This window comes from Chrysemys picta, chromosome 1 (assembly GCF_011386835.1).
Source record: "Chrysemys picta bellii isolate R12L10 chromosome 1, ASM1138683v2, whole genome shotgun sequence".
Taxonomy (NCBI): domain Eukaryota; kingdom Metazoa; phylum Chordata; order Testudines; family Emydidae; genus Chrysemys; species Chrysemys picta.
Genome location: NC_088791.1, coordinates 91,193,773 through 91,205,940, shown reverse-complemented (window position 1 = coordinate 91,205,940; position 12,168 = coordinate 91,193,773). Strand labels below are relative to the sequence as shown.

Here is a 12,168-nt window from a genome sequence, read left to right as displayed (position 1 = left end):
GTCACCGGAGCACCAAGCCACCGACTACGTAAACCGCAAGGGGTACTTTTCAATGCTGCTGCAAGCCCTGGTGGATCACAAGGGACGTTTCACCAACATCAACGTGGGATGGCCGGGAAAGGTACATGATGCTCGCGTCTTCAGGAACTCTGCTCTGTTTCGAAAGCTGGAGGAAGGGACTTTTTTCCCGGACCAGAAAGTGACCATTGGGGATGTTGAAATGCCTATCGTGATCCTTGGGGACCCAGCCTACCCCTTAATGCCAGGGCTCATGAAGCCGTACACAGGCAGCCTGGACAGGAGTCAGGACCTGTTCAACTACAGGCTGAGCAAGTGCCGAATGGTGGTGGAATGTGCATTTGGACGTTTAAAAGCGTGCTGGCGCAGCTTACTGACTCGCTCAGACCTCAGTGAAAAGAATATCCCCATTGTTATTGCTGCTTGCTGTGCGCTCCACAATATCTGTGAGAGTAAGGGGGAGACCTTTATGGCGGGGTGGGAGGTTGAGGCAACTCGCCTGGCCGCTGATTACGCGCAGCCAGACATCAGGGCGGTTAGAGGAGCATAGCAGGGCGCGGTGCGCATCAGAGAAGCTTTGAAAACGAGTTTTGTGACTGGCCAGGCTACTGTGTGAAACTTCTGTTTGTTTCTCCTTGATGAACCCTCCAAACCCCCCCCCCCCCGACCCAGTTCACTCTACTTCCCTGTAAACCAACCACCCCACCCCACCCTCCCCTCCCGCTTGCAGAGGCAATAAAGTCATTGTTTTTTCACATTCATGCATTCTTTATTAGTTCCTCACAGAAGTAGGGGGATAATTGCCAAGGTAGCCTGGGATGGGTGGGGGAGGAGGGATGGAAAAGGACACACTGCATTTTAAAACTTTAACTCTTATTGAAGGCCAGCCTTCTGATGCTTGGGCGATCATCTGGGGTGGAGTGACTGGGTGGATGGAGGCCCCCCCACCGTGTTCTTGGGCGTCTTGGTGAGGAGGCTATGGAACTTGGGGAGGAGGGCTGTTGGTTACACAGGGGCTGTAACGGCGGTCTCTGCTCCTGCTGCCTTTCCTGCAACTCAACCGTACGCTCGAGCATATCAGTTTGATGCTCCAGCAGACGGAGCATTGCCTCTTGCCGTCTGTCTGCAAGCTGACGCCACCTATCGTCTTCAGCCCGCCACTTGCTCTGTTCATCACGCGATTCAGCCCACCACCTCTCCTCTCGTTCATATTGGGCTTTTCTCATCTCCGACATTGACTGCCTCCACGCATTCTGCTGTGCTCTATCAGCGTGGGAGGACATCTGCAGCTCCGTGAACATATCGTCCCTCGTCCTACGTTTTCTCTTTCTAATGTTCACGAGCCTCTGCGAAGGAGAAACATTTGCAGCTGGTGGAGGAGAAGGGAGAGGTGGTTAAAAAAGACACATTTTAGAGAACAATGGGTACACTCTTTCATTACAAGGTCGCATATTTTGGCTTGCAGGCAGCCATGGTAGGCCACAGTGTTTTGGCTTTTTTAACCTTCTTAACATGCGGGAAAGGTTGCAAACAGCAGCGCATTTCCCATATCAAGGATGAATTGGGTTGTCCATTTAAAATGGGGTTTCAATGTAAAAGGAGGGGGCTGCGGTTTCCCGGTTAACATGCGGCACAAACACAAGTAAACCACCCCCCCCCACACCCACACACACGATTCTCTGGGATGATCACTTCACCCCTCCCCCCACCGCGTGGTTAACAGCGGGGAACATTTCTGGTCAGAAGAGCAGGAATGGGCGCCTCTGAATGTCCCCTTAATAAAATCACCCCATTTCAACCAGGAGAGCTTTCTGGAGATGTCCCTGGAGGATTTCCGCTCCATCCCCATACACGTTAACAGACTTTTCCAGTAGATGTACTGGCCGCGATTGCCAGGGCAAAGTAATCATTAAACACGCTTGCTTTTTTTGTGTAATGTTTACAAATATTTACAAAGTTACACTCACCAGAGGTCTCCTGTGTGCCCTGAGGGTCTTGGGTGAGTTCGGGGGTTACTGGTTCCAGGTCCAGGGTCACAAACATATCCTGGCTGTTGGGGAAACCGGTTTCTCCGCTTCCTTGCTGCTGTGAGCTACCTACAGTACCTCCATCCTCATCTTCCTCGTTCCCCGAACCGTCTTCCCTGTGTGTTTCTCCAGTGAGAGAGTCATAGCACAGGGTTGGGGTAGTGGTGGCTGCACCCCCTAGGATCGCATGCAGCTCCACGTAGTAGCGGCAAGTTTGCGGCTCTGCCCCGGACCTTCCGTTTGCTTCTCTGGCTTTGTAGTAAGCTTGCCGTAGCTCCTTAATTTTCACGCGGCACTGCTGTGTGTCCCTGTTATGGCCTCGGTCCTTCATGGCTTTGGAGATCTTTTCTAATACTTTTCCATTTCTTTTACTGCTACGGAGTTCAGCTATCACTGCTTCATCTCCCCATATGGCGAGCAGATCTCGTACCTCCCGTTCGGTCCATGCTGGAGCTCTTTTGCGATCCTGGGAGGACTCCATCACGGTTACCTGTGCTGATGAGCTCTGCGTGGTCACCTGTGCTCTCCACGCTGGGCAAACAGGAAATGAAATTCAAACATTCGCGGGTCTTTTCCTGTCTACCTGGTCAGTGCATCTGAGTTGAGAGTGCTGTCCAGAGCGGTCACAATGAAGCACTGTGGGATATCTCCCGGAGGCCAATAACGTCAAATTCCGTCCACACTACCCCAATTCCGACCCGCAAAGGCCGGTTTTATCCCTAATCCCCTCGTCGGAGGTGGTGTAAAGAAACCGGTTTAAAGGACCCTTTAAGTCGAAAGAAAGGGCTTCGTTGTGTGGACGTGTCCAGGCTTAATTCGGTTTAACGCTGCTAAAGTCGACCTAAACCCGTAGTGTAGACCAGGCCTAAGATGTTATGGAGTTATGGAGACGTTAAGGGTTATGGAGCAATTCATCTAAGACGCACGGCAGTCGAGGGCATGAACTGGTACGGATATACGTCCTCCTCCTTTGGCTAGAACTTGCTGTGGCATCACAGAGAGGGCATGGGAGCCATTCTGCTGGGAAAGTGCCAGGGCATCCTTCGCAGATGACTCCTCGCATACGGTGTGCAGGCACTGGTGTGACATTCAGGAGAACTGGGTTGCAATATGCCCTAGGCAGGCAGCCAGTGTGGGGTGCAGTGATCGCTCAGTGCGTAGGGAGCTTGCCGGAGCTCTGCTTTAGTCCATGTACAGTTCCAATCGGCTGTGCATAACAATAAGACCTTCTCAGCACCCTGTCCAGACTCTCCAGAGCCCTCAGGCTTTGTGCATTTCTCAGACTAGAGTCCCCTTCCTAAGCTCTTTAAATAAGTGAGAGTCACACTGAGTAGCCCAGTAGTCAGCCAGCAGTACCATTAATGCAATGAGAATACGCAAAGAGTAAAGTGTTACTCAGTTAGAGTCACGGTGGCAAACTCTGCCCCCAAATGAACATTACTTCCTGTACGCGGAGTCAGTGCTGTTCCTGGCACCCCACAGAGCAATCCCGTGGATGTGCAAATAGCAAAGCATGTTTGTGATAGGCCTTAAAAACCTCTAAGGATGGAGACAATCTAGCCTGCTTTCTATTCACCTTATAGTCCATTCATCCAATCCATACTTGTTTAACTTGCTGGCAAGAACTTGCCCTTGGTGTTGACTGTTTCTGATCATCTTCCTCTCCTCCAAGTGCATTAAATTGGATTCCTTGAAGACCTGCTCCATGATTTTTCCAGGGACTGAGGTGAGGCTGAGGTGAGGCTGTAGTTCCCCGGATTCTCCTTCTTCCCTTTTTTAAAGATGGGCACTATATTTGCCTTTTTCCAATCGTCCGGGACCTCCCCCGATCGCCATGAGTTTTCAAAGATAATGGCCAATGGCTTTGCAATCACATCAGCCAACTCCCTCAGCACCCTCGGATGCATTAGATCCAGACCCCTGGATTTGTGCATGTCCAGTTTTCTAAATAGTCTTTAGCCTGTTCTTTCACTACGGAGGGCTGCTTACCTCCTTCCCATACTGTGCTGCCCAGTGCAGCAGTCTGGGAGCTGACCTCCTTCATTCAGTAAGGGTCCCACACGTTCCCTGATCTTCTTCTTGTTGCTAACATAACTGTAGAAACCCTTCTTGTTACCCTTCACATCTCTTGCTAGCTGCAACTCCAACTGTGCTTTGGCCTTCCTAATTACACCCCTGCATGCTCAACCAATATTTTTATACTTCTCCCTAGTCATCTATCCAAGTTTCCACTTCCTGTAAGCTTCCTTTTTGTGTTTAAGCTCACTGAAGCTTTCTCTGTTAAGCCAAGCTGGTCGCCTGCCATATTTGCTATTCTTTCTGCACATTGGGATGGTTTGTTCCTGTACCCTCAATACGGCTTCTTTAAAATACAGCCAGCTCTCCTGGACTCCTTTCCTCCTCATATTAGCCTCCCAGGCAGTAGCGTAGCTAGGGGGGGAGCAGGAGAAGCGGCCGCTCCCCCACTGAGCACATATCCAAAAGTGGCGCCTTAGGCGCCGACTCATAAGTGCTCCAAAATTTGGTGGGTGGGTGCAGAGCACCCACCGGCAGCTCCCCGCCCCGCCCCCCAGCCCCAGCTCACCTCCACTCCACCTCCTCCCCTGAAGGCGCCACCCTGCTCTGCTTCTCCACCCCCCCCCACTTCCCGCGAATCAGCTGTTCGCGCAGGAAGCCTGGGGTGGAGAAGCAAGCGGTGGTGCGCTCAGGCCCAGGGAGGTGGAAGCGGAGCAGAGGTGAGCCCCAAGCAAAAAAAAGCGAGGGGGCACGGCTGGAGGAGCGAGGGGGTGGGGCGCAGCCTGGCTGCAGCACGGCCGGAGGAGCTGGGGGGGGCACTGCATGGCCGCAGGAGCCGGGGGGGGGCATGGCCAGAGGAGGAGCCAAGGAGGGATGCCTTTTTTTATGTGTTTGGTCCCCCTGCTCGTAGAACCTGGCTACGCCACTGCTCCCAGGGGATCCTTCCCATCTGTTCCCTGAGGGAGTCAAAGTCTGCGTTTCTGAAGTCCAGGGTCCGTATTCTGCATCTCTCTCTTCTTCCTTTTGTCAGGATCCTGAACTCAACCATCTCATGGTCACTGCTGCCTAGGTTGCAACCCACGTCTACTTCCCCTACTAATTCTTCCCTGTTTGTGAGCAGCAGGTCAAGAGGAGCACGGCCCCTAGTTGGTTCCTCCAGCACTTGCACCAGGAAGTTGTCCCCAACACTCTCCAAAAACTTTCTGGATTGTCTGTGCACTGCTGTATTGCTCTCCCAACAGATGTCCCCCATGAGAACCAGGGCCTGTGATTTGGAAACTTCTGCTAGTTGTCCAAAGAAAGCCTCATCTACCCCCTCCTCCTGGTCTGGTGGTCTATAGCAGATGCCCACCACAACATCACCCATGTTGCTCTCACCTCTAAACTTAACCCAAAGACTCTCAACAGGCTTTTCTCCAGTTTAATACTGGAGCACTGAGCAATCATACTGCTCCCCTACATACAGTGCAACTCCTCCACCTTTTCTCCCCTCCCCCCCCCCTCCCCCGTCCTTCCTGAACAGTTTATACCCATCCATGACAGTGCTCCAGACATGTGAATTATCCCACCAAGTCTCTGTTATTCCAATCACATCATAGTTCCTTGACTGTGCCAGGACTTCCAATTCTTCCTGCTTGTTTCCCAGGCTTCTTGCGTTCATGTACAGGCACCTAAGATAACTAGCCAATTGCCCTACTTCAGGGGTGGGCAAACTTTTTGCCCCAAGGGCCACATCTGGGAATAGAAATTTTATGGCGGGTCATGAATGCTCACAAAATTGGGGTTGGGGTTGGGGTGGGGAGAGGGTGAGGGATCTGGTTGGGGGTTGAGGGCGCCGGGGTGGGGCCAGAAATGAGGAGTTCAGGGTGCAGGAGGGGACTCTGGGCTGGGGGGTGGAGTATGGAGTGGGGTGAGGGCTGCGGCTGGGGGTGAGGGCTCTGGGCTGGGGCTGGTGATGAGGAGTTTGGGGTGTAGGAGGGTGCTCCGGGCTGGGATCAAGGGGTTTGGAGGGTGGAAGGTAGATCAGGGATGGGGCAGGGTTTCGAGTGCTGGGAGAGGCTCAGGGGTGCAGGCTCTGGAAAGTGCTTACCTCAAGCGGCTCCTGGAAGTAGCGGCATGTCCCTTCTCTGGCTCCTACGTGGAGGTGCGGCCAGGTGGCTGTGCACGCTGCTCTGTCCGCAAGCACCACCCCTGCATCTCCCATTGGTTGTAGTTCCCGGCCAATGGGAACTGCCGGGGGCAGAGCTTGGAGCCCCCTGGCTGCCCCTATGCATAGGAGCCAGAGGGGGGCCATGCTGCTACTTCTGGGAGCTGCGTGGAGTGGCCCCCGACCCTGCTCCTTACTGGAGCGCCAGAGTGGGGCCAGGCCGCTGTTTCCGGTAGCCACGTGGAGTGGCCCCTGACCCTGGTCCCCGGCTGGAGTGCCGGTGTAGGACAAGCCCCAGACCCTGCTCCTCACTGGGAGCTCAAGGGCCGGACTAAAATGGCTGACAGGCTGGATGCGAGCTGTGCACTGTAGTTTGCCCACCCCTGCCCTATTTTCTCAGTATGAATCAGGAGGCCTCCCCTGTTGCACCCTCCTCTCTGTGTTTCCTCCTGGTATCCCATTTACCTCTGGGCTTAGGTCACCATCCCCCGGCGAACCTAGTTTAAAGCCCTCCTCACTAGGTTAGCAAGCAGGGAAGTTCTTTGGCCCATGTTATACAGGAGCTCAGATTAGATGAGCACAATGGTCCCATCTAGCTTTGGAATCTATGAACCTCTGAAAAACGGCTCTTACCTGACAGATATTCCATATTTGCACCATTACAGCCGACACTGTCAAAACCAGCTACAACATCACTGTTAAACGGTAGCCACATGGAGGTTTTTACCAGTATAACTATACTAGTTTAACTATAGCAGTAGAGCTGAGTTAATTTTTTTGGATGAAGGCTTTTTTTTTTTTTTTTTTTTTTTTTTTTTACAAAAAATCCATAATTGGATCAATTGCAGCATCTAGCAAATTTGTGTCAAATTTGCCAAATTGTTTCAGCTGAAAAAGAAAAGAGGAAAAATTCAGAAAAAGTCAAAATGTTTTTATTTTTTCAATTCAAAATAACATTTCATTTAGAATTTTACTTCCATTTTATTAATAAAAAAAGTAAAAAAACAAAAACCACACAAATGAAACAAAACATTTTGTTTCAGGTAAAATAAAATATTTTGTTTGACTTGGAATGATTTTTTTTTTCTGTTTTTGCTTAGGTCAACCTGAAACAAATATTTTATTTTATTTTTTGTTAGTTTTTGGCTTGGCCACAGAAATGAAAAAAATCAGTTATTTGCACAACTCTATATACCAGTATCATTATTCCAGTATAACTGGTAAAACTTTCCTAGGCAGACAACTCCGTAGGCTGCTATTAATGTATCCAATGTTAGCTACTCTTCTTGAGGGGACAGAAGAGCCCCCCTCAAGACTACAATGAAGAATTGAGAAGGAGGAAGGGGATATTGGTTCCAGTTTCTCTGTGTTTTATGAATGATGCAGAGCCAATAGGGAGTGCTGTCTGGCTTTTTAATATATTTATATTTTTGAGTCACAGTTAAAGTGCAGCTTTTATAGTTAAAGTGCAGCTCGCTGAGCCCCCCATACCTCCCCTGCATTCTCCAACTGCCAGACTGCAGTGGGGAGCTCAGAACCTCTTCCTTGCAGTGGGGTTCTGGGGCAGGGGCTTCTGCCCAGTGAGAAGGGGGGTCTTGGGGCTTCTCCCCACAGGGTGTGTCGGCTGGGGCTCGAGGCATCAGCAGGAGTGGGGCAGAAACTTCTGAAGATTGTCGTATGTGGCTCGGAGGGTCAGTAAGTTTGGCCACCCCTGGCCTATGGGTTGCAGTGGATCACAAACTGAGTATGAGTTGTAAATATGATGTAGCTGCAAAAAAGGCTAATACAGTAACTCCTCACTTGGGATAAGAGTCCTTGAACAGAAGGAGCTCAAGTTCCAGAAAAAAGAGAGATTGTCTGTTCTTGGTTAATTGCTGAGAATGCGTTCGTAGGGGGTAAGAACTCTTATGGGACTGGTAGATCACTGATTCCCCTGATACCTTAAAAAACAAAACCAAACCGAGCTGAAAGCTACAGTGGAAGCAGAGGAGTTTAAAGCATCCGTCTACACTGGCCTAAAGACTTTGGTGAGGTCTCCCTGTCCTAGCTACTGAAACCGTTATAGCAGGAGGTGGTAGAGCAAGCAGGAATGGATTTGCCTATCCAAGGTGCCTAGATTGGATATAGGGGCCCAGATTAATGGGTGGGGACTTGAGCCAAATTTAAGCAAATTGTAGCGAATCATCTAGAAAGGCAGCACTGGCCCTTGCTGCTGCCGACGCCATTGGCCGAAGGGTTACAGTACTCAGTGCCATAGATTTGGGGAAGGCACATTGTACTCCTCGTACATAGCAAAGAGGTTTAGCTTTAAACTTTAAAGTTCCGCTTTAGGCATAAAACTCAATTCATTCTTAACTATGGAGTCTCAGCCTGGGAATCCTGGACCTACTGAAGTTAAGGTCAACCCCCCACTGATTTCATAGGTCAGGGTTTTACTGCAAGCCTCCATAATAAACATAAGAGCTTCCACATGGCGGTTCTGATGAGCCTGCATTTTGTGAACTCATGTAGCACCCATGAGGCATGACACCATAACCAGAGCTAGCACAGAAGCCAAAACACAAAACTACTCTAGGTTATGGAGAAGGGTTTGCCTTTTGGGACCTTGCTTGCTCGAATTCTCTTGCAATATCACTGAATACAGGCTGAGGAGAATGTAATGGGCTGGACACACAGCAAAAGCATTGCAGTCAGACTTTAGGTGCATAAGGCACTTCAAGGTAGAAAGGTTTATTTGTTTATTTTATTACTCAGTGTTCCTGGAATGCTAATTGGGCCTTTAAACAACAAAAAACAGCAACAACAATAAGCAGCACTAGATGTGCACCTACCGTCTCCAGGAACGCCGGCTCCATGTGGTGCTTAAGGATGATAGTCATCACTTTTGGGTCCAGACCAAGGCCCCAAGACTGGTGGGACTGAATTTTGAGACCCAGAATATCCAGAATGTGCTGCAGAACTTCAGAATGAGACCTCCAGAGTGAGCTGTCCCCGCTATCCAATCACCGCGGAAAAGCATGGACATTGTCATGTGGGAGCTGACTCACCAGGGTAGTTGCTGGACATTTGGACTGGGAAGTCCGCAGTGGGTGCTGGTGTAATGGAGGTGGGCGTAACTATACAGAGTGCACCCATAGGGATGTGACCAGTGTGGCTGAGATCATAGGAGGATACAACTGGGCATCCACAACTGGGCATGAGTTACTGATGGAACCCATGTGCCCATTCAGTGCTGCCTTTCCTGCATTAGGGCTGGATTTAGGGGCAGGCAACCCAGGCGATCCTAACATGCAAATTAATCATCTTATATGACAGGGATAAATCATGCATGCAGATTATGCATCCAAGTCGTGAAATGGGTTACAAATGCAATAAAAAATAAGGTATTAAAAAGTTTAACAAATGGGGAGGGGTGGTACCAAAGACATTCCTTGCCTGGGACACCATTTGGTCTAGGGCTGGCCCTGCCTACAATATTACAATAAAGAGTTACATACCTAAAATCATAGACTATCAGGGTTGGAAGGGACCTCAGGAGGTCATCTAGTCCACCCCCTGCTCAAAGCAGGACCAATCCCCAGACAGATTTTTACCCCAGTTCCCTAAATGGGCCCCTCAAGGATTGTTCTCACAACCCTGGGTTTAGCAGGCCAATGTCAAACACTGATCTATCCCTCCCCCAAAATATATGGAGATATACCTATCTCATAAAACTGGAAGGGACCTTGAAAGATCATTGAGTCCAGTCCCCTGCCTTCACAAGCAGGACCAAGTACTGTCCCTGTCTCAGTACCAGCAGGGGTTCCGGGTCACACGCTGCGGCCCGGCCCCCATTCCCTCAGTACCAGCAGGGGTCCCAAACCATGCTCTGCAGCCCGCCTCCTCCTCCCCCAGTACCAGTTGGGGTCCCGGCTGCACGCTGCAGCCCGGCCCCCTTCTCCCCCAGCACCAGCAGGGATCCTGGGTCACCTCCTCCAGCACCCGTGGCACCCCCGGAACCTTCCCCCCCGAGCACACACACCCCCGCCCAAGTTTTAGTCACAGTGGGTATTTTTAGTAAAAGTCATGGAGGTCACGGGCCGTGAATTTTTTTTTTCTGACCTGTGAACTGTTCATGATTTTTACTAAAAATACCCGTGACTAAAACATAGCCTGTGGGGACGATTCCTTCCCTTCCATGCACGTGAGGAAATCCCCAGCACCAAGGCTGGCTGGCTGGCTGGGCTGTGTTTTGGAGGCAGGATTTGGGACTGAGGCCTTGGCTACACTTGCAGATGTACAGTGCTGTGAGTTAAACCTGACTTCGTACAGCTGAGTAGGGAAAGCGCTGCAGTCTGTCCACACTGACAGCTGCCCAGCGCACTGTCGTGGCCACATTTGCAGCATTTGCTGCGCCATTGGGAGCGGTGCATTCTGGCACCTCTTCCCATTCTGGCACTGTGGGTTGTGGGAAGGGGGCATGGGTGTGGGGCATTCTGGGTGCTGTCCTAATGCCTCGTGATGCATCGCTTCGCATCCCAGAAATCCCTTTCTTTCTGTCCACCTTTGGCACCATCTTTCAACGGTTTCTGTGCAGCGCGATCTGTTGTCTGCGGGAAATGGAGCCCGAACTGCTGAGGCATATGCTGACTTATCTCGCCAGCACTTCACGTCTGGCTGCCGAACTATTCCTTAAGATCCAAAGTGACAGTGAGAGTGAGGAGTCCGACGATACTATCGAGCCACGTAACGCGTACGACACAAAATTGCTTGTGGCATTCACGGACATGCTCAGCACCGTGGAACGCCGCTTTGGGCTCGGGAAACAAGCACCGAGTGGTGGGATCACATCGTCATGGAAGTATGGGATGACGAGCAGTGGCTGCAGAACTTTCGGATGAGAAAAGCCACTTTCATGGGACTGTGTGAGGAGCTCGCCCCCACCCTGTGGTGCAAGGACATGACACTGAGAGCTGCCCTGCCAGTAGAGAAGCGGGTAGCTATTGCAATCTGGAAGCTGGCAACTCCAGACAGCTACCGGTCGGTCGCAAACCAGTTTGGAGTGGGAAAGTCGACCGTTGGAATCGTGTTGATGCAAGTTTGCAGGGCCATTAATCGCATCCTACTCAGAAGAACTGTGACTCTGGGTAACGTGCAGGAAATAGTGGATGGCTTTGCACAAATGGGGTTCCCTAACTGTGGAGGGGCGATAGATGGGACGCACATTCCTATTCTGGCACCACCCCACCTAGGATCCGAGTACGTTAATCGGAAGGGGTATTTCTCTATGGTTCTCCAGGCACTTGTGGATCACCGTGGGCGTTTCATTGACATTAACACAGGCTGGCCTGGAAAGGTGCATGACGCACGCATCTTTCGGAACACTTGGCTGTTCAGGAAGATGCAGGCCGGGACTTTTTTCCCAGAGCGGAAGATCACGGTGGGGAAGTCGAAATGCCCATTGTGATCCTTGGAAATCCCACTTACACGTTAATGCCGTGGCTCATGAAACCCTACACAGGGAGCCTTGACAGCAGCAAGGAACGGTTCAACTACAGGCTGAGCCGGTGCCGAATGACTGTGGAGTGTGCCTTTGGCCATTTAAAGGGCCGCTGGCAATCTCTGTATGGGAAGCTGGACTTGGCCGAAAACAGCATCCCTGCGGTTATATCCGCGTGCTGTGCCCTCCATAATATTTGTGAAGGGAAGAGTGAAAGCTTCACTCAGGCATGGACCTCTGAGGTTGAACACCTGGAGGCTGAATTTGCACAGCCAGAGAGCAGAGCTATTACTGGGGCCCAGCGTGGGGCTGCAAGGATTAGGGATGCCTTGAGGGAGCAATTTGAGGCTGATAACCAGCGGTGATATCTGGTGCCCTGCATGGGAGTGAAGTGCAGTAGTTCCAATCTTTAGGAATCAGTGTCTGCTTAGCAGACAAGCAGACTTGCAGTGCCTGTTTATTTCCTGGGCTAAGGAGTCTTT

At 51.0% G+C, this 12,168-nt stretch overlaps 1 protein-coding gene and 1 long non-coding RNA gene across 3 annotated transcripts in view; one reads left to right on the top strand and one right to left on the bottom strand.

Moving 5' to 3' along the window:
* Positions 1-12,168, top strand: part of LOC122173359 (uncharacterized) — an 86,429-nt gene that overhangs the window by 33,289 nt on the left and 40,972 nt on the right. The window lies entirely within an intron of this gene.
* LOC135974499 (uncharacterized) lies at positions 754-2,710 on the bottom strand. The gene is made up of 2 exons (XM_065562773.1): positions 1,986-2,710; positions 754-1,387 (listed from the first exon to the last, which is right to left on the bottom strand). The coding sequence occupies exons 1-2, from the start codon at positions 2,524-2,526 to the stop codon at positions 885-887; spliced, it is 1,044 nt and encodes a 347-aa protein (XP_065418845.1). The 5' UTR covers positions 2,527-2,710; the 3' UTR covers positions 754-884.